General features: G+C 33.7%; 3 protein-coding genes and 1 pseudogene across 6 annotated transcripts; 2 read left to right on the top strand and 2 right to left on the bottom strand.

Annotated features, from left to right (window-relative positions):
- The first annotated feature begins 1563 nt into the window (after window positions 1–1563).
- On the top strand, window positions 1564–4280 carry LOC111372806 (probable ubiquitin-conjugating enzyme E2 C). The gene is made up of 6 exons (XM_022995208.1): window positions 1564–1953; window positions 2066–2093; window positions 2960–3190; window positions 3445–3508; window positions 3588–3647; window positions 3921–4280. Exons 1-6 carry the CDS (start codon window positions 1832–1834, stop codon window positions 3974–3976), a joined length of 561 nt encoding a protein of 186 aa, XP_022850976.1. The 5' UTR covers window positions 1564–1831; the 3' UTR covers window positions 3977–4280.
- Window positions 4281–5039: 759 nt separating this feature from the next.
- LOC111372808 lies at window positions 5040–11415 on the top strand (annotated as a pseudogene).
- A 64-nt stretch (window positions 11416–11479) lies between these two features.
- On the bottom strand, window positions 11480–12944 carry LOC111372807 (NAC transcription factor 29-like). Its single transcript, XM_022995209.1, has 3 exons — window positions 12725–12944; window positions 12330–12616; window positions 11480–11854 (listed from the first exon to the last, which is right to left on the bottom strand). The coding sequence occupies exons 1-3, from the start codon at window positions 12894–12896 to the stop codon at window positions 11480–11482; spliced, it is 834 nt and encodes a 277-aa protein (XP_022850977.1). The 5' UTR covers window positions 12897–12944.
- A 5079-nt stretch (window positions 12945–18023) lies between these two features.
- LOC111372809 (protein indeterminate-domain 9-like) lies at window positions 18024–20580 on the bottom strand. Of its 4 annotated transcripts, none has more exons than XM_022995211.1 (4): window positions 20434–20580; window positions 20138–20283; window positions 19645–20044; window positions 18024–19470 (listed from the first exon to the last, which is right to left on the bottom strand). In XM_022995211.1, exons 2-4 carry the CDS (start codon window positions 20262–20264, stop codon window positions 18468–18470), a joined length of 1530 nt encoding a protein of 509 aa, XP_022850979.1. In that variant the 5' UTR covers window positions 20265–20283; window positions 20434–20580; the 3' UTR covers window positions 18024–18467. The 4 variants fall into 4 exon arrangements, with proteins under 4 accessions (XP_022850979.1, XP_022850980.1, XP_022850981.1 ...); XM_022995212.1 differs by having other exon boundaries at window positions 20138–20293; XM_022995213.1 differs by having other exon boundaries at window positions 20429–20580.
- Between the last annotated feature and the right edge of the window lie 2538 nt (window positions 20581–23118).

A 23118-nucleotide genomic window follows, 5' to 3' on the forward strand; every position in this document is an offset into this window, starting at 1 on the left:
ATGAATGAATGATGAGCAAAATATTAATGAAAAAATGTTTTTAAATGTAAATCTACATTTTCAATAGTAAAAAATGAATCATTCAAAAATAAAGAATAAAATATTTGATTTACACAAAATTTGATTATGCCCTCAACTCAAAATATTTGCGTCCACCCCTTACTTGAACAAGTTGAAAACCATCCAATTTAAGCATATTTGAATAAAGCCAGAACTAATCATTACAAAGTCCCTATAGAAACATTTTTACTAAATAGTCAATTTAAATCTAGGCTTCTATAGTATGAAACATCATGTTGCATAGCTCTATGCTTTCCTGCACGTTAAGAAATCGGGAGAAAAATATATAACAAAATTTGGGCAAACAAGGATTCTCCATTTGAATAGAGCTGAGCTGAGCATACAGGCCTAGCTCCTTGCAGACCCCTTATAAAAGGGGTGTGGTCTGTTTTTTTTTTTTTTTTTTTTTTTCCCTCGGGGCTCGCATGGGGCCAACCCACGAGAGAAGTCTATAAAACTCCTGTGAAATAAAGTCCTGTGTATGCCCAGCTCCTTACAGACCCCCTTACAGAAGGGGTGTGGTCGATTTTTATTTTTTTATTATTATTTTTATTTTTATTGCCTCGGGGCCCGCATGAGCCAACCCATGAGAGGAGTCTGTAAGACCCCTATAAAATGAAGCCATGTAGACAGGGCTTTATTCATTTGAGTATCATTACTTGCACACAAACTTAGGAAATTGTTCTTTTAAAAATTCAAGAGATTTTAGGATTTGGAGAAAACTTTGTAATCCTTTCTTATCTTTTTAATTGATATAAACCCCAATTATCTAATATAACAAGGATGAGATAGTTACATTGAGAATGGTCGAAAAATTTCCGTTGATAGAGAAGAGGACTGAAAATCCTCGAATAACCATATAGTTTTTTTAGTTAGAATTACAATTTTTATCAATAGTTCATCAATTAAACCAGAAGTTAACCTATTGAATAGGTAACCTGATTATTCAATAGTTGTTTGAGTTAATGACCAAATGTTAATAACTATGCTATTGACTAGTGATCAAGTCACACAAGACCCAAATTTCAACATCTCACTTGCACATATGGATGCAAATCAAAGATTTCTTTTGTTATTTTTCTAGCCATTCCATTCATATTTGACACACAACTCATGTGTTCGTTAGTTAGAGAAAAAGATTTCGCGTTGTAAATTATCAATTGGGTAGCCTTGTCGGATCCCTCCACGTAGGCTAGAAAGCTTCCGTTTTCTCACCATTCCACAAAAGGGACAGAACTGGAGTGGACACAGAGTTCATTATAAGATTTACTAAACATCAGTATCAATCTTTTAAAAAATGATTTGAATATCAATAGTGCTTCTCTAAATTTGTTGATACTTTTTTGAATTATTGGTAATCTTGAATATTGTCATAAATAATTGAGCCAGTGTTGTAGCACGTTTGGCTGTGCAAGGATAAGTTTATTCTACTTCTAAATAAATTCATAATTTAAATAAAATTGTTTTCTTTAATACTTATTATAAACTTAAAACTAATTTCTTTTAATCTTAGCCAAGTGCGTATTCTTCATCGACCCAAAAGCGCATTATCCACTTTCTGGTTCTCTCTCCTGTGATCTGTTAATAATTGCACCATAAATTCCTCAAGAATAGTCTCAGTACATCGCCATACAGAACAATAAAATCAGCCCAGAATTCAGACTCCAAAAGCTGATTGATTCATCCAATTTTACCAACAGTTGTTTTATTCTTCAATTAGATACGCAGAAAATCAATAAAGGATTGGTTTTTTATTTGGAAAGATACGGAGATGGAGGTTCGAAACGATGATGACGCTCCTACATATCATCAAGAGCAGCAGTCATCACCCACTCCATCCAAGCAAGTCAAGGCGTCTCCTAATTCTGTTGATAAAAATTCTGTTACACAGAGGTCCAATTCTTGGTTCTTATCTGCGTTTTTTAATCGAATCTATCGATTGCTTTTTTTGCTTCCTGTTCCGAGAAATTTAATCGAGCTTTATGCCTTTTTAATGTATTTTCAGGTTGCAGAAGGAGCTGATGGCTCTCATGGTATGTGTCAATCAAATTTATATAAAGCTCAATTATCTGCACTTGGTTTTAATTTTATTATGTGCTGCTCACCTTTTTTTGGATAAATTTGTTGATTTAAGTTTGGTTTCAATTGGACGACATATAGAAGTAATGAACAAATAAGTTGATGGATAAAGAGGTAGAAACAAAATGATAAAGCAGAGCTATGATTTAAATCCATTTGAGGACTTGGTTATTTAGCCAATACTCCTATAGAAACGATTTAGATAAATGGGGAGAAAAGCAATGACAAATTTAGATTATTATGTTATAGTTTCAAGCTGAATTTAAATACTTGGTCATGGACCATCTCTTTTGTTTAATTATTTGCCTTGAACTCATTCCCTCTAATCTCACAACACTGTGAACTCGGATGACTATACTTCTCTGTTTGCTTCTAGTGAGAGATTCATTGGGCATTCTATTGTTGATTTTATTATCTGCCCCTCATGTTCGGAACTGTTTTGAGAATGTATTGTTATATAATAAGCTGTAGAATTGGCATGAAGTTTTTTCTTTCATTGAAAATTTTGAAAAGGAGCGTATCTGTATGCTTACAGAACCAACCTTCTAGTTCAGACGGGAAAAAGGTGATGTCCCTGTAGCTTCTAGCACTACTTAAGGGAAGAAAATGACTGGCTTTTGTCATTGCGTTATTTCCAGGAGATTGACTGTTATATCATTCAGCAGATGCATTTTAACAATCTTATCTTAAGCAATAAAAATACTATTATCACTTACAGTTATCGAAATTGCATGAATATGAGGCAGATCTCTGTGATGGTTGAATAATATGGTTATAATTTTCATCTGGTGATCATCTGACATGTAAGAAATTTGTACAGATGACTGGAGGTGATCTTGGAGTATCTGCATTTCCTGAAGGGGAGAGCATATTTACTTGGATTGGCACAATCGAGGGTGGCAAAGGAACTATCTATGAGGGTCTGTCTTACAAATTGTCATTGCACTTTCCCCTTGATTATCCTTTCAAGCCTCCTCAAGTTAAGTTTCAGACAATGTGCTTCCATCCAAATGTAGACCACCATGGGAATATTTGCTTAGACATTCTTCAGGTCAAATTAAGTTTTAAGAATTTTTGTATGTCTGTCCTTTGTGTTCTTGCCGAACTTGAATACATAGATTGGGTTTGATGTGGATTACGTTCTCAATCTGAATATATCTCATAAACATTTTGCGTTATAATTCATTTATAAATTATCTATTCTCATAGAGTTCAGAAGTGGTTGTCTTTTTTGAGTCTGTTTAGGAATCTTTACTATGTTTTCCTTCTTTTGAAGTCAATAACAAAGTTTTCAAATGCTTACAGGATAAATGGTCTTCGGCATATGATTGCAGAACCATTCTTTTATCCATCCAGAGTCTATTAGGAGGTCGGGATAATTGTTACTGTCAATCATTTTGTCCCTGGTGCATTCTTCTTTCGTCTCACCTTTTAGTTGTTGCATGCAGAACCCAATATCGAGAGTCCTCTGAACAATTCCGCTGCTTCACTTTGGAAGAACCAGGAAGGTAGGCTAATTTCTCTTTAATATTTTCTTTCATAATGCAAGGACTAGTACTTCTATAATTCTTGATGCTGCATGTATGAATGTAAGATGTCCAAATCAGTTTTGACATCATATTGACACGAGTTTTGCTCAAATCTTAATATCTAAAATTCTGGTAAGATTCTGTTCTTGTTATTCAACATCGAGTAGTTGCAAATACATCGTTGAGAAGGTTTCTTGTAATCAATGTGAGAAATTTCAATCTGAAACGTTAAAGAATTTTTTTGAATTGCAGAGTACAAAAAAATGGTACGCAAACATTACATGAGTGGAGAAGCATTTGAAAGCTAATCTGCTTGTCCTCATTCCAAAGCTGAAGACCAATATTTCCTGGTGAAAGAACTTCCTTCATGATGGAACAAATTTACTGGGAAAAGTTGAGGTTGGACAGACATCCTTTGTTCTATCATCAAAAAACAGACGTAGATGGAGTTTTTCCAGCTTTTTTAATTTTTCCCTACTTGATTTTCAGTACCAGAAATTGTTTTAACGATTTATTATAATAAGTTCTTGTCAATATAACTGCTGTATAATCCTGGTTGAATCCTAAAATAATCCTCTGGTTTTTTGTTAATGGAAATCTGTCATTTTCTCCCTCATCTTGAGAAGAATTTTTGCACATTGGTATAACAGCTGCTCTAAGTAATGTTTATTGAACTTTGCTATATGTACATCAAAATTTACATAAGAAATTACATAATGTCTATATGGCATTCTATTATTTGTCGATTTAAAATACAATTAACTTTTTTATCAAATCTCTTCCCTCCAAATCATTTTCGATAATCGTTTATGTACCATTTTTATATACAAATAGCAAAATTTATGTTTATTATATATTAGCTATGAACATGCTGGCATGAATGATCTTCTTGCTGTGAACTTGCTGGCATATGTAGAGAATGCTGTGAAATACACACTACTTTACGGTTCATTTCTATTTATTTACAAACAAACTGTTTTTCTTTTTTTCTTTCTTTCTTTTTTTTATTTATGAAAAGTTTACTCTTTATTCAATCACCCCTCGCTTATGGCGGAGAAAACCCTGGTAACAAAATCAACAAAACAAAATAAGCATTAACTAGCTATCAATACACTAGTAAAGTCAAGATTGCCACAACAACCTCTCTACTGTTGCCTAATGTTGGGAAAACCAAGTTTATCTATACGAATAATACCTTTTAACAAGCTAGGATTTTGATCTAGGTGCATGTACCTTTTCGTGAGTCCATCCGCCCCCTAGTCGGGATAGAAAGTCTGTTGCTCTATTTGCTTCTCTATGCTGATGGGAAATAGTAAAGCTGATGTAGCTACGCAATTTTAATTTCTATCATGGCCATGGCTGGAAAATTATGAGGACTAACTTGCTATATTTAAAAATTAAATACTAACATGTTAACTACGTAATACGCTGAGGCCCAATAATGCAATGTTCCTAAACAGGCTATTGACAAAAATTCCATGCTGCCGTTAATACCCAAATGAGGGAAACTGTACTTTTTCCCGCGACCCCCCAAACATAAACAGCTATTAACGGTGAACCCTTCGTCTGAGAGAAGCAAACAATGGCAGAATCAGAAGAAAAAAGCCCTTGTTCTTCTCCCTGTCCACAACGATTCTCTGATTTTCTCTTCCCTTACAGCGAATTTGTCAATCCCCAAAAAAAATAAAAAAAATAACAAGAAGCTTGTGAAAAGGGGCGAAATGATTGTGATTGACATTCTTTTCAGGGTCGATTCCATCTACAAGAAATACGAATAGTATGATATCGAAGAACAACGTTCGCAGAATGCCTCCTCCGATGATACCTTTGCCCGCCTCTACAGCTCATTTGAGTCCCAAATTGTGGCCGTCCTGCATGTAGTTTTTTCCCCATAATCGTGATTTATATTTTTCGTTATTTGGTCCATAATTTGGTCATCAACTTTCTCTTTAACGAACAGAAATCTGAGATGGCAGCTATGGAGATAAACAGGGCGGCTGTGGTGGCGATGAATGCTAAGGTACGGCGAACTAAGGCCAGGCTTATGGACGAAGCCCCGAAGTTGCAGAAACTTGCTCAGAAAAGAGTTAGTGTGTTTTTTTCCTTCTCTTTGCACTTTCTCCTTTTGTGTTTTTAGGTGATTCACTTTATGGATTTTTTTTTTATATGTTTATTGTTGGAAAAAAAGGGGTTGAGTGGCTAACTTTGGTGCAAAATTTGAGTGGGACTCGGTTGGTTATTTTGGAAGTTCAAGATTGATTTGTGTTCTCCTCCGTAAGAATATCGAAATCATGTATTTACTTGTCAAAAATGATGTTTGAGTGAATGAAAAATTGGAGCTCAAAATGTGTCAATTAAAAGGAATTTATTTTGTTGGAAGGAAACCATTTAAGGTCATCTCACATAGGAAAATTATGAAAACAAATATCATCTTAAATAGGATTGCACTTTGGAATGGTGTGATCATGTGTAGCATAGAGGCTCTCTCTTCGTGCATGCGCAGAGGGGCAAATCGAACCAAAATAAGCTTCGGACGTGGAAATTGCCCCCTTAAAAGAACCTATATTTTGCTAATTTTTTCCTCTAACTGACCGTTTGAATTCCAAAACTGTCGAAACTTCAATATTCATTGCCATTATATATGAGTTAATGGCATTCATGGTGTTGAGCCTATATATATTCAACTCGGTTTCTATCTACTATTCCACACAAGAGGAAAAAGAAGAGAAAAACCAATACAGCATACAGTTTTCTGCATAATTTATAGAATATGGTTTCTCCATATTTTAGTTTGCATACAGCATAGTTATACAGTTGGTGATATTGTTCATACACAAATTATGTTTGACGGAATAGTGTTTGAGGTGCTCAAATTCTACAGTTTCTCCATTGTATCTTGGAAGACGTTCAAATTAAATCTCGAGTACCTATGACAAGGGGACGAATCTATTTTAAGAAAATTGTTTTCATACAAGCATCGGTTAAAATTTTTTCTTTCTTTTGCTAATTAGTTTACTTGTTCTGTTTATTGAAATTTAATTTGTTGTATTTTGGCTAAGTAGATTAATTTGTTGAGTTTATTTCAATTTAATTTGCTATATTGGGTAATATCCAAGTTCACTGCAAATACGGTAAGCTGCATATACGGTATGTTATATATACGGTACGCGAAAATATGGTATGTTGCATATACTGTATACGTAAATCCAATTTTTCCATCTGGTACTTGTTAATTCAGTATTCATTCACTAACATTAAGTCCAACTTTTATTGCATTGTGTATATGTTTATTAATTGTGCTTTCAAGCATCGAAGGTCTATGACATCTTCTTGTTATGCTGATAATTAATTAGGATCAATTTGGTTGAAATGGAATAATTAATTGATATATGTCTACGTGATGGAGGAGATGAGTACACTTGGAATTAATGTATGAACTGTTTATGAATTGTTTTCATGCTATTATTTTACTATTCTCCTTTTTGAGTCATGGGAGATCAATTACTTAATTCTAGAATTTGTCAAATTTGTTTCTCTTCTCTGAGGTGAAAATAAATGTAATTGAGCGGGAACGATGAATTCGGAAAGGAATACTTTAATCTTCTATCTCTGCTCCTCCTCCTCCTCCTCTTCTTCTTCTTCTCCTTCTCCTCCTTTTAATTTTCCCCCCATTGAAAGTTACAAGAAATTGCGTACACAAAGATATATTTTCACCTCATGGAAAGCTCTTTTAAGAGCTTTTGAACTCAGCAAGTGTCAGACGTCTCTGGTCAGTCGACAGGTATTGCTGCTTATTTTGTCTCACAAAGTTCAAGTTCTGATGATGATTACTTTGTTAACAGGTCAAAGGGCTCGTGATCGAAGAACTAGAAGTTCGTAAGGAACTGGTTCTTGCACTTCCGGAGAGAATTCAAGCAATACCTGATGGAACCAAAGTGAAACAAACTGGAGGCTGGGGGGCTTCAACATCTCATAAAAATATAACTGGCTGTCTTTCTATTATTGAATTTGTCATAAACTTTACAAATGAAATGTCAGATGGACAGTTTGATGATGATTTCTTTCATAAAAGCAAAAAGTCGAATCAATTCAGGCATGACTATGAAATGCGGAAGATAAAGCAGGTATGTAACTTGCCTGATCCATTTACTTTCTCTTACACAATTTCCTACCCAGGTAAAGTTCAATATTTCCAGTGTTTGAATTTGATTTCCTGCTGGATCAAGGTTAAGACATAATATCAGAAGGTCTGGATACACCTAAGAATTTGGATGCTGATATGAATGAGGTTTGTTGGTTGCATTATGTTTCTTATTTGTTACCGTATGAAGAATTCTGAGCCTGATTTTCTTACATTTTTGCCCTTTTCTACCTGAGTTCAGGAATTGGACAGGCTGGTTCCATTGATTGACGAAATTGATACAAAGGTCTGAAACAAATTTTTCACTATAAAAAACTACTTGCTTAACAGTCCTGAACAGGTTATTTCACCCATTTCCATCGTTCCTTCAGGTGGATAGGGCAACAATGGACCTAAAAATACTAATTTTAGACTAAAAGAAACAATTTTCAAGGTATGTATAAATAATTTTCTTAAAACATAAATTTAAAACTGTATTAACTTCAAATTGACATTCTCGTTGTATTGATTTTTTATTTTGAAGTTATTTTTTACAGATAAGGTCCAGTCGAAACTTCTGCATGGATATCATTCTTCTGTGCAATATCCCAGGAATTGCTTCCTATTTGTACAAGTGAGCTTCTGTCTTTTCATTTGTAAGCATGATTTAAGATTCATGTTACATATCATGTCTCACTGCTTTGGATTTTGTGGTGCTTCATGTACTTACTGCCTTCCATAACAACTGTGATGTTTAATGAATTATATCATTGCATTATCAACATTGCAAATATCAACATGTACTTCGATTTGAAAAGGAAGTGATTATTAGTTTTAGTGTATGTCTTACTCAGCCTTTGCTGTGTGTATGTGCAGCTGCACTACATATTTTTATATGCTTTGCATTTGATAAATGCTTGCTTATGTAAACAAGAGTGAACACTGAACAATTAAATTACAGCTATTCTCACAGACTGAGACTGATGTCTGGGCAAGCTGGAGGTGGCAAGACAATAAAATTTAACTATTCTGCTTAAAAACTAAGATCTTTGCTTGTGAAATTATTAAATTGTTGACCTAGCAGAATCTTTTTTACCAAATTGTTATTCTAATAGCATGCTTCTTCAATCTTATGCAGTATACTGAAATGAATGATTTAGAAGATGTTCGTACATCATTGGTGGATTGTGATCTCCAGTTTTTCTGAGCACCTGTATGTTTGATGCATGAAAGGATCTTTGAAATTATCTTCAATCCTTATCTTGCTTATGTAAACAAGTGTGAACACTAAGCAATTAAATTACAGGGATTCTCACAGACTGAGACTGATGTCTGGGGAAGCTTGGATTTGGCAAGCCAAAATCGTCTAAAATTTACCTACACTGCTTAAAAACTAAAATCTCTGCTTATGAAATTATTAAATCGTTGACCTAACAGAATCTTTTTTACCAAATTTTTTTTCTAATAGCATGCTTCTTCAATCTTATGCAGTATACTGAAATGAATGATTTAGAAGATGTTCGTACCTCATTGGTGGATTGTGACCTGGAGGTTTTCTTGAGCACCTGTATGTTTGATGCATCAATCCTTATCTTTGAAATTATCATAAATTAACTAGACTTGAAGAATGAAGACTACTACTTTTGTTTCAACTAGTTCTCATTGATATAATTTGTTACTGGTATATCGTCATAGTAACGGTCATCTTTTTCCGTGAATGAACAGCCTTCTTTTCTAAATGGAAAGTATTTATTCTAGTTTGTTGAGTTCATTTCTGATCAAGAAGTTTTCAAATTCAAAGGATTTTACAAGCATTATGACAAATATATGTGCCTGAAACAATGATGGTCATCCTATACGTACATCTGTCTAGTCTCCGCTAGGCGCTAAGCCTCTTCTATCCCCCTGCATTCAATGGCTTCGCTTTATAATCACTACTGGAGTAGTAATATCTTAGATTGCAAAGCGATCCACAGGTGCTAATCCATATGTACATTGTTGCAGCTTCATAACCTGCACAATCTAGATTGCTCAACCTGTTTATGTTTTACCTGTAATTATCATTGAGTACGATTAATCCAATTGGTTCAATTGTATATTTCTATACCTTCCATCTCATATATCTTAGATGTTTTAGAGCCAAGACTAAGATTGTGTTTGGTGCACCATATTAGATTTTTGAAAGAATTTAGTGTAAAATTATAATGGAAAGTCGAAAGTGGATTGTATTATGGTGGATTAAGGTGGATAATATTTGATCTTTTAGTCAACATTTAGTTAAAAAAAAGTAAAATTTATATTATTTATTTTATCAGGTCTAAGACCATCTTCACCCTCCGCATTGAGTTTAATGGTTGATAGTGTAAAAAACATACATATATATATACATATATATACATATATATGTATATATATATATGTATGTATGTATGTATGTATGTATGTATTTTACACTATCAACCATTTAACTCAATGCGGAGGGTGAAGATGGTCTTAGACCTGATAAAATAAATAATATAAATTTTACTTTTTTTTTAACTAAAAGATCAAGAATATTACGTGGCTTAACCCACCATAATACCAACCACCTACTAGTATCCATTCTAATTTTAATCTTAATTTTTAGTACGGTCTAACATGGTGCACCAAATGCAGTTTCCTTCTCCCTTTTATTCTTAATGCCGCATAAATATTACTCTATCTAGTGAATTATATGCTTGATCGAGCCGCATTTTTGCTTTAGATGAAGTAAGAGAACCATTTTACTTACGAGTCATGGATCATTTAACTAGCAGGACATATCCAATATGCTTTCGAAAATGGTGGGGACAAATGGATATTTGTTATTTCATTTGTCAAATATCCTAACAAAAACGTTCTACAACTTGTTCTTAATATACGAACTTCTGTTGCTTCTGGTGGACAAAATCCTAAATGAAAATCATGGCTTTTCTCTTTGGCCATTACATGTTTTCTATGACTGAGCTAGTCAAATTCAATAAAAGGACTCAGGCTTCACCAGACACATTTGTTTCATGAAACATTATTTTGACCTACTCTTTTAAGGATTCACGACATTGTAATTTAGTACATTGCAGTATTGGCAGTTGGAAACCGAAGATGAGAGATAAAAACTAAAATAAAAGAAGAAATAACAAATTAAAATACACCTTTTTTTTTCTTTTTTTTTTGTGAGATTCTAAGCATTCGTGAAATTATTCATGTATTAACATTACAACTAAAATATAGCGATAAAAATTTTAGAAAATAGAATGTTTAATTATTTATTAAGTATATACACGTAACACAAAGACTTATAAGCATTAATTACATAATCTGATAGTATTAATAGTTGATGATGCTGTGGGTTTATTGCACGATATGCTTTTTGGCATCTTATTGAAGGTGTAAATATATGATGTTCAAGGATATAGCTTTTTTACTGCAAACTGGTGTCAATAACAATTTCCTTTTGGGGTGAAATTTCTGTCAGTGAAGAAATTTTCGGATACTGTTGGCCTATCAAGATGCTGCAAGTTCATGATGACATTTGACTGATTAGAGCTGATCTTGCCTCCTCCGGACATATGTTGAATGTTTAAGTTTGTATCTTCTGCAGCTACCATGTTTCCTGATAGAAGGTCCTCATCTTTGTGTTCATTATAAATCATTTTTATAAGTAGCTGAAAATTCATACACCGATCTTCCATGTTAGGTTGGCCTGATAGTGAATTGAAGAAACTATGAAACAAGAATTTGTTTCCCAAGTATTTATTGTTCCCATCCTGTGACTGTTAATTGTTTCAATGCCGTTGCTTTGAAAGGTTGCTGTAGGAATAGTTTCACTTGTTGGGTCATGTTCGTTGAATAAGGAAGCTATTAGGTGAGAGCCATTTGATAAAAAGTAATCTGCAATCATGTCTCTGCCATCATCTATATAGACTGAAGGGAGCTTCTCAATCCTAGGAAGGTACTCCAGAAGTTCACTAGGATTCTGTTGGACCTCCTGTTCATTCTTTGACTTGTTGCCTTTCTGTCGAACGCGGCATAATACACAGTCATCCAGCTGCATACAAATGACGATCTTTCCATTATGCATGATTTCTTACTCTTGAATACATATTCGCATAATCTATGATATGTAATCATATGCCTACACATTTCATTATCCAATGTGGATATTGAAAATTATGGACCACATGGCATAGAACAATTTTGGTAGCTGAAGAATTTAGTACTTTAAGCTGTTTGTGTTCAGAGCTAAGATAGGTCTCCAAAAATTTGCTTCATAAAATAAGTAGATTTTGATTGACTAGACCGTTGAAAATTGCATGTATAACCGAATGTCCTACGCATTTCATACTCAATAATCATTGTCATAATGATATGCTTCTGGTGTGACTTTAGGTGCTTGAGTTAAGTTGGAAAACTAATTTGTGCTCACAAAATAGCTTTTATAGATAATCAGTTTCAGTAAATAATGGAGGTTTATATGAAAGAATAGGTAATTGGCAATCAATGTTAAATGTGAATTTGCTTACCCTCATGGACCCTTTAGACCTTAACGGTCTATATGTCGTGCCAGGCAGTCTGTACTCGGTCATGATCCAATCTGTCTTGACCCCTTTTGGTGGTTTACCTTTATAGAAGACAATGCCTTTTTTAACCCCTATCCTGCCTGATCCGGAAGAACCGACAATTGACTTATCAGTGCCAGTGGCCTTCCAGTAACCTGAAGCCGCTGTTCTATTGGGTCTTCCCTCATTTGGGTACTTCCTATCCCTTGGGGTGAAAAAGTACCATTCATCTTCTCCAAACACAGCCTTCCCTGTATGTTTCAAAAACCAAAAATAAAAAGAATTATAATATCCTGAAAATTGAATACTCTATCTGATCTTTTAAAAAAAAATAAAAATGAAATAGGTAGAGAACAAACTGGTTAGCTCCCAAGGGTTATACTTATAAAGCTCTATATCAGCCATCAGGTTTGCTGGAAGTGGAAGAGACTTTACTTTCTTCTGCAAGTAATAAATAATCAGTTCTTCCTCAGATGGATGAAATCTGATTCCTGGAGGAAAATGGGAATCGGAGATGGACTTTTCTTCCATGGAAATCTTCCTTCTTTCTTTCTTTATTTTTTGTCTCCTGATGGCACTCTGACCAATAGTATATCTTGCAAGCACAGTGCTACAGTAAATAAGGTGCGAGTTTATGGCTTCATGCAGATGCTGACATTTTCAAAATATTGAACATACAGAGATAAGATAACATACGTTATGTTTAAAGAAATAGATCGGGGAAAGCAATGTTTTGCTTTATGTGTTGGAATGGGATGTCGTGAATTTCCCCCGTCTCTCCCTTAGAAAAGAAGCTTTCAAATTTTTTAATGCTTGATATTATTTTATGTGTATATATATTCTTGTCGCTACTCTTCAATTTATCATGCTGTTGTGGTGTTTGCATTGATACACATAATTCGCATCGATTTTGTATTAAGTTTGTAGTTACCTGTTATTTTGAAAATGTGCAGTTTGGGAAATTAAAGTTAAAGGTGAAAGAGAAGTTGTAAAACATTTCAATCTCTAATATATTGAGAACTTCAACTAATGAAAATCCTTCTCAGATGAGTCATAAAATGGTAATTTCTGGATTATTCCCAAAATATATCTTTGTTGAATCCTAATCTCGTAGCTTGTATAGGCATCTTTGGGGCAAAAGAAATGAATAAAATGCTCATTTATGCTGTGTCTAATTCACTTCTATTAACCAGATTGTTTATCTGATCCTGCATGCTCACATTATTCTCTGAGCCAAGGTTCGAGGAGAGTTATACATGTCGTTTTGTGTATTAACGTGATCGAACAAGCATAACAGCCGCACAAGTTGCAGGCCCAAATTACTTTTATTATATTGCATGTAGTTTTTGGCTTTTTGTTCGAACTTTTAATTTGTTTACATCCCTGTTCTTAGGCTCATGTGCATATTATGAAAACATTACATGTACATTATATAGTTCTATGTATGTGAATTCTTGTTCTTGTACGGTTGTGATAAATTTGCATGTCAAAGTTGTGAATGTTCTATCTAGTGCCTTCTAAGCTGTACAATTGATATTTTTCATGTCTGATGCTGTCTCTTAGCAGAAGACTGCAGATTTAGATTTAGTGTTAGAGAAATGACTTAAACCTTGTTAAAATCGAACTAAATGCCATTTTGTTCGACAAAAATGATAACGAATTCTAGGGAAGACGTGATTTATTGTGTTATTTAATTGCTCAACTAGTTGCTAATGATAGCTTAACAAGACTCAAGTCTCTGAAGAATAATTAACATAGTTACTATAAGTGAATCTTTAAACCATATGCTGATATGAACCTAAGGATATATAATTTAGAAATATCATGGAGACAAAATTCGAAAATAGAATTTGCTGTACCAGTTTTATGTGGGACCGTAGCGGGGTATGTCAGCATTATATGATAAAGGAATTTTAGAGAATAACAAGATGTGACAAGATTAATTATGAATTCTGTATCATAATTGAGTATAGAAATTGTGACTTTTAAATAGAAATAATAGAGCATGGCATAGGGAATGTACTGATTTTTTTGGATTTGTGTTTTTACGTCGGTCAATCACCATAAAATGATCGAGGAACCGACAAGAGTGAAGAGAAAAGTTGAAGCAAAATTAATTAACTCTATCACAATGAGGAATCGACGTCGAGTAGCTTTATACTTTTCCTTCAAGTTACCAGTAATCCACGGGCTTATCCATTGAGTTGGAGAAATTCATGGCTCACATCAATCACATTGCACGTCGCTCATATTTTAAGACTACAATTGGTATGACATTAGGCTTTGAACTCTAATTGCCTCGGACTTTTGAGGCCCATCCAATGTGGCTTAGAGTTCCTGCGGATCACCTTGGATAGAATGTATGACAAGTCTACATGGAGTGAAACCACTTTGAAAAAGGTAGTTGTCGACGAGCATTGGACTCTGCTCTCAACTCCTTGGAATTGAAGTCAATTGAGGCGGTGGTAGCTGGTCTCATTGCCTTCTTGGCATTTGTGTGATATTTTGCTTAGGTGTCAACAGCATCATGGGCGGATCCAGGGACAGGCTGGACCGTGCTACAGCCCGTCCCTTCGGCCCAAATGTTCATTAAAAAAAAAAATTTTAAGTAAAATATTTTTTTATGTGCAATTTATATTTTTTTTTATACGTATTAGTCTGTCTTGAATTTTTTCCTGAATCCACCACTAGCAGCATTGCTTGCCACATATAATAGAGACATAACATTTTGTACAAAAGTCTTTAATGTTAGGAAATTGTCCATCACTCACGACAACAATTTCCCTTGGCACCTCAATTGAAAAATCCAGCGAATCTTTTCTTCACACGATGCTCAATGAGTTATCACCAATTTTTTAATTTTCTGGCCAAATCTCTTTACTTTTACTGTCATTGATGCGATAATAATTGACACATATCTAAGAAAATTATGGTCATAATTAATAAATCCGAAATATACCTGAATTTCCCAATTCCTTGGACCTCTCCTCATGCTTGACATGATTTTCACTATTTCAAGAACATTAACCTGTCTTTATCAGAAATAGGATTGCACTCAAAGTCCAAACTGATACAGCATAATAATAAGGAATGATGATTGACACTCCAATAATTAGAGATGACAATTGGGCTCGTTAATTCGGGTTGTTCGTGGTTCAGCCTGAAAAAGGCTCGAGTCGAGCCCCATTTGGGGTGCTAGCCCGAGCCGACAAGTGTGGCTCGTCGCATTGGCTTGTTAAAAAAAATAATAATAAAAAAATTGTAAAGAGGCAGCTACACAAAAAAAGGCAGCACACTTGGTATGTATTATTAAAAAAAAAAAAAATAAAAAAAAAAAGATGGCTCAGCAAGCTCCACCCGAAAGCTCAGGTTGAGCCTCGATTTCGGTTAGGCTCGGGTGAAAAAAAGCCCGACTTAATTTTACTCGATTCGAGGTCGAGTCTCGAGTTTCAACTCGCAAATCGACTGGGCTAAGCTTGTTGACATCCCTACCAATAAGGCAATAATACACCAACCTTGTTTCGTATATAAATTAATGTTGTTTGTGTGCATATCGAATAGCTCTGAATCGTGTTATTTATTAAGATCCGTTTACCTTATACATTTTGAATTTACCAAATGAATGAATGTCAACATTTAATCAATTAAGGTTAAAAATTTATTCTATAATAAAGGATATGATTTTGTACTGGGAGAAAGGAGTTATCATATTTCCTTCCATTCGCCGCAAATCTTTTGGCATATCAAAATTTCAGATTTTGTAAATGTTCTTTTTCCTATGATGAAAACTGTAATTACTGTTCTTAATACTTAAAATACAAATTAGAAATAATAAACTTTAAACCACGTTAAATTTAAGGATAAATTTGAAAATTTCTAACATGAGTAAGAATATTATGGTCTAGAAATACTTTTTCAATGTATTCACTTTTATATATGTTATATCACTCAATAGATTATTAAATTTTGCCAAGTTGAGGTTAAGTCGTATCTCACCCAATTTTTACCAAACTTATTTTCAATCACATTTTTTCAATAAAATATTATTTTAACTTTCTGTCATTCTTTTTGGTAGTAGGAAATCTAATTTAGAACCCCGTTGGATTCTCATTCTTTGGTCATATCTATTACATCAAGTTACCATATTTGACTTTCTATTTCTTGTGTGGATCCCGCAACAGTTATATTTTTTATTCTCATTTTTACAAAAATGAATACCAAACGGGACCTTCGTGTAGCTTGATTCAATTTGTTAGGAACAACGTCCAACAGAATTTTTTTCAATCGACGAGAATCACATAGCAACCTTGAAATTAAAAACAATTTTATAAGAATAGATGCATAATGACTTTCCCTAGAGAAGTAGGGTCTAGAAAATTGGGAGAGAATCTTTTAATTAAGTGGATTTGTGGGTGTGTCAACATTCTTGAGGAACCGAGGTGACTAAAACAAAGAATCTATGTCGTTCAAATGGAATTATCCGAATGCTTACATCCAAAAGTGGTTGACAAAAATATGCTTCAATTTATTTAGTATTTTAAGTCGGGTTTAGGTATGATAATTTACACTTTTTATTGCATGTCTCTTTCTTGTATACTTATTAAAAGTTGATGATCTATTTTAAAAAGTCAATGTTGTTAAGAATATGGCATTAGCTTGAACCCCTTATATGTTATTTATTTATTTATTTCATCTTTAATCGATGTTGACTCGTTTGAGATCATCAATCTTGGAATTTGATTGCTTATTTAAGCTTTTTAAATAGGCCAATTTTCTCGTTTGAGCTTAATCGACCTTAATACCATATTTAGAGTTGGAATTTCATCTTAAAAGTACCAATCATCTCAAGAAAAGTAGTCTAGTAAAGCTCTTGTACGCTTATTATTGTTTTATATTTAATCATTGTTGGATATGTCAATTTACAATATCAAATATGATTTTAACGTGAGATATGAATTATGGATTACAAGTCTAGAGCATGGATGGTTTGGAAGCCAAGAGAGTCAAATTGAATTCTATGTAGCAAGGATCATATGGTTACGAGTCGAATTGAATTGTAGCTAGACAGCAAGGAGATATTATGACTTGTCACATGTTATTTTCAAGAAGAATAGTTGCAAGAAAAGCATCTCAAACTTTTGAATAAGCATGGTAGAGGTGTCATTTACGTGTAAATCGAGATGTTGTGATTCATTGCTTGATATTTTATAAGAAAGTTGTAACTTAACAACTCAATCTATCTTTCTTTTCTGAACTATAAGTCAATGAAATAAAAACATGGGATTTAGTAAAAATGACAGAATTCATGAGCATCACAAAAAGACGGACCCATTAGATATTTTTCAAAAGATTTTTTTATCTCATAATTGATCTATAGCACTTCTTGGGTTCAAGCGGTTACATTTCTAAATTGATGGAAATTAATATCAGATTTTTCGTATATTTTGATAAATTTCATAAATGTGTTATTGAAATTAATTGTTAATTTCAACTTAAATTAAAACCTTAATTTTTATCCCCGCCAAATAAGGGCTATAAGTAATCGAAAGGTCAAATTCACTTATATATACATGGAATTGTAGGTGAAGATCCTTTGTTGGGAATCACCGGCGCTCCCCTAATACTGCCAAGAAATTGATGCAAATATAGGCTAAGACAGTGCAAAAAAGACTTGCTTTTCTTAACTTAAAAAGAGAATACAACAAAAAATCTAGCTACAACATTATTGCTCATACTTTTTCTCCTTGTGGCTGAAATTAATAGGTAAATTTTTCACTTTCATTCAAAATTCCACGAGCAAAAATATACTGCATAATAATCACAGGCTTAACAGTGAAGTGGTCCATCAAACCCTAGTGAAAAAAAGAAGGCAACTTTCTATATGCAGTGATACGAATGCCTAGCTTGTGATTGCCAAGTAAATTTTTGTCATCTCTCGTTCAAACCTGCAGTGGACCCCACCCCACCCACCCCCTTCTGACAGTTCACAAGATCTCTTCCCCTTATCGATCTTCCAGGTGCAGTCCCGCATATGGAGGCTTCGCCTTCTGAATTTACCTCATCTTCTCTGTAAAATTTGTTTAGTTATCATTTTTGGAGAGCTCAGTGATTTTTGCTGTAATGGCTTGAGTCCATTGCAGAACCCATTAAAGCGAACTTTGATAACTCATTCTGTTGCAAGAATTGTCGATGTTCACTGCCTTCTACTCCCAGAAAATCTCTAGTGAGACTGTTTGTAGCTTCAGTTCCAGTTGATTGGTTTTGATTCCCAGTAATATTTGGCATCATCATTGCAGGGTCTGAATTTCTTGAACTGCCCATTATTGGGGTAGTGGGTATGTCACCACGGAAAAATCCACCTCCACGATTAGTAGACATTGTTGAAGCACACGAGGAAGCCATTAATCCATTCAAATTCTCAGCTTTTTCAAGATTCTGAACTTCATTTCTGCTTTGGTTAAAAGAATTGAAGTTGCCAAGACTAGAAAAAGATGAGCTCATTAGTCCAAAACCAGTACCAAAAATGGCAGAACTGCTTCTAGTTGACCCCATTTGGGCTGCTTTCTGCAATAGTGCAGTAGCAGACATAGGAGCTGGTAGATTTGTTTCTGGCTGATTATGGGTATTGTTGTAATACAATGAACTTATGTTTTCAGTCAAATTTCCTTTGTTTTCTTCTTCCTCTTTCAGTACCCTATTCAATGCAGAAGATGAAGAATTCCCACCTGTAAATGGTACCTCTTGGCCCCTACCGAACCACTGATTCTGTGAAGCCATTTGCACCAATTCAGGCAAGCTTGTTGAACTTGAACCCAAGAAAGCATTAGAACCAGTTGGATTTCCAACGGAATTCAGATGAGAATTGGCATTTTCTAGCCAAACTGGCAGCCTCGGTTTTTGCAAATCCAGATTCAGCTGGTTTCCATGTTCTAATCCAGTAAGTTCTGGCCTAAACACGCCAGAAAACTGCGAGCTACCAGCACTTTGAATATTACTAAGCAATTCGTTTCTGAAACTCACATTTGCAGAAGGAACTGAAGTAAATCTTGCACTTTCTTCTGCTAATGCATCACAAAAGGCTCTGTGTGTGATAAAGCTATCCTTTCTGTTGAATATATACAAACCAAACTCAGTTTAATTTGCCAGTCATTTATGAATTGCATTAAATTCACATGAATCTCGAGCATTTATGTCCCGACAAACTTAGCTTAGTATACTATATATGATTTTGCAGTAAATAGAACTTTATATATATGGTGAAGAAGTTCAATTGAAGTACCTGGAGAAAAGGGTTCCACAGTCACATTTATATTCTCTCGTCCCACAAATCTTACTATGAGCTTTCCAATCAGACTGAACTGCGTATTTTTTGGAGCATTTTTCACACTTCCATTTTTTTTCTCCATGCTTTCTGCTGTAATGTTTCTTGATTCCTGTAAGATCTCCAAGTGCCCTTGAAGGGTCATGATGGACACAGGTTTTTTCAGGGCATATGTAAACCTTCTTTCTGATTACTTCTTTGTTGTTTCTTTGTTTAAGCTTCCATGGCAGATTATGACCTCTTCTGTGTAACTGCAAATTCTGGTCCCTTTGGAAACCCTTGTTGCAAATTTCACATATGAATCTGTTTGTTGCCATCAGAGACTTTGGGGACAGTGCTATAACTTCTGCATCTGGATCTACATGTAAATTCACCAAATCTTAATTAACTTCAACAACAAAAAATTTCACAAAAATGAAACAGAAAACTGTGATATAATTACTATTCTTGCCTGGGGTTCCCGGAAGATTTCTTTTCCGTTTGGCCTGGTTTGAATTAGAACTGTTAGGATTGGGGTTTAGAGTAGGATCTTGAATGAACCCTCCAATGGAAGAAGAAATCCCATCATCAGACATCATTTTGCGAGACTACAGAAACCTGAACAAATCTGAGCAAAATTTAAGAGCTGATACTGTTGGTATATGTACAACAAGAAGATAGAAACAATAATTTGATGAAAGTAGTTAAATCCTTCAAAAAAAATTCTTGTAACTTCGCTGGAAACAAAATGAAAACCGAGCACCTAACTTGATTACATCAGAAGAGTGAAGTCTTGCTTTCTTGCATGTTTGAATCTTAGGAGAAAATACCCATCTAATGTGAAACCTAGCTCAAGAGAGAATATTTCTTTTCTCTCTCGCTCTCTCCTTATCCTCTCTAAAGTCGGTCAGCCATAGACTTTAGTTGGGCCCCTCTCTCTTTCTAACATTTTCATATCTTATCACTGCTACCATAATTAACCAATTTTTTTTTTTTTGAAATGACCTCATAACATTTGAGTCGAAAAAGATATAGGGTGAAATTTTAAATGATTAGATCGGAAATGAATTACAGATTGAAAAAAAAAAAAAAAAAAGAGGCAATAAATTCATTACAAATAGATATGAAAGCAGCGTTACAAAAAAGGGCAAAAAAAAAATTGCTTTTAAAAATTTGACGTAAAAAAAAGAAGAAGTTATATTCCTTTGTTTCTTCGGAGAATCACTACTAAAAAACAGCTTTACATCTATGGAAAATTATCAACGGATCACCTACGGAAAATTACCAACGGTTGGTAATTAGAAACGGATTATTCGTTGGTCAAAGTAATTCACTTTCAACTACGATAATCAACAACAAATTTTTAATTGGTAACCATGATATCTCTTTACCAATGGACATTCTGTGCCTCATGTAACCATTTAACATTTGGATCTTTTACCTAATGATATTTCGTAGGTGACATACTAAATATTACCCGTTGGTAAAAGTAATTCACTTATCTTATATCGAAAGTTTACAACAAAATCTTTGGAGTTGTCCTCTATAAATTTGTGGCCCAATAAGTGGCTAAACAATATTTTAGCCTTTTAATTCAGTTGGCTAGAAGTTTTATTTTTTTAAAAAAAAGCATAATTATTAAATAAATTATAATAACAATAAATAAATAAATATTGATTTTTACCTATATAATAGTAGACATTTACCAACAGGAAGTCGGTTGATATTGGTTAAGATTTTTACTAACAGAAATTTCGTTGCTAAAAGATTCACACTTTACTAATGAAAATCTCGTTGGTAAAAGGTTTACTCTTACCTATGGCGCCATCCGTTGGTGACTATCAGCGAACCCCTAAATTAACAACGGATTTGTGGTTGTTAATATTCCGTTGGTAAAGAATAATAGCAATGGATATCGTGGTTTCAAAAACAGAAAATCCATGCTTGAAGCCTTTTTTTTTTTTTTGTAGTTAATGGATATTGAGAGAATTATGAGCCAAAAAGTTTTCGTTATTAGATGTAAAAAATTTGTAGTGCAGCTTTCATCCGTCTATAATATATAATTTTTAGGTTATCAAACCGTGATATTTTCATAACAGTGTGACTAAATTTAACTCTATTATTAGCGTGTACACTTGCTAACTAACAATTAAAATGGAATTCACAATAAAATAATTTTATGTAGTACAACTAATATTTAATACCGATTTAGAATCATTATTACATTGTCCAATAAAAATATGATGCATTTTTATTCATTTGACTATGATAGTGGTTGTAGTGTCACTTAAACTAGTATTAAGTATCACTTGTATGAGAATCATTCGCAAAGAAAAAAATTGAAAGTTCGTATAATTTCAATCAAATGCGTAGGTGATACAATGCTTATAAAATTTATTATTGTGACTCTCCCACATTTTCTCGTGAAACTACAAATTATGTGTTTATTTGACATTCTTAATTTATTTTATGGTTTATTACATGGTTATTTTCTATCATAATCACACAATAAAATATTAAACACATATACCATAAATTTTTCCTATTTTTTAACCACACATTCTTCTAAGAATTAATATTCAACACTCATTTTTCTACCAAAATGGTTGTCATATCAGTAAATTTTTTATACTTCATTACAATTTTAAAGTGTTAAAATTTTAATATCCGTTTGAAGAAATATAATAAATAATCAAACTTATTTATTAATAATTTTAGCCAAGCGAGTTTTTAAATTTTTTTTTTTTGCCTTATTTCTCATAGGCTATTTTAGTACTTGTTTGGTATGGATTTTGTTAATTAATTTTTTGACCATTAGAGATAAAGTGTGTCCTATCTGTGAGAAATAAATTCAAAAATAACGACTAAAATAGTAAAATAACGATTAAAAAATTAGTGTTAATTGAATTAAAATTTCTGTCAAACATGCTCTTAACTTCTCAGTAGTTCCGAAAAGCCGAAAAGCCGATTTTCCGGCAACTAGCAGCAAATGAGCTCAAGAATCGAGAGGACAATAAAATGTGAAAGTAAAAGGCAGAATCAACTTAGGTCACAAAAAGTTGTGAAATAAAAGTGACTTGTCTTTACAGCAATAGATCCGGTGAGAATGATTATACCATTATTATTTTAGGACCGTGATGAGAGAGAAATAAGAGAGAGAAAGAGAGTAGTGAATATTTGAATATCTATAAGATGCCGTCTCGTGAAGGGTTGAAGGGAGGTTAGATTCAGTGGGAGGTTAGGTGAGTGTTGTGTGGGCCCAATATACTGTCATATTTATATTTTTTGGAAAAAAAATAAAAAGGAATATATGTCATATTCATGTTCATGCATCGAAAGGGTTGTTAGGGTCGATGCCATGTATATTTAAAGATGTAAAAATTATTTATGAAACACTCTTACATAAAATACTTGGTCCATAATTTAAATAGGAATGTGATGTTTGTTCAGACT

The sequence above is a fragment of the Olea europaea genome, unplaced genomic scaffold, assembly GCF_002742605.1.
Source record: "Olea europaea var. sylvestris unplaced genomic scaffold, O_europaea_v1 scaffold1031, whole genome shotgun sequence".
Classification (NCBI taxonomy): Eukaryota; Viridiplantae; Streptophyta; class Magnoliopsida; order Lamiales; family Oleaceae; genus Olea; species Olea europaea.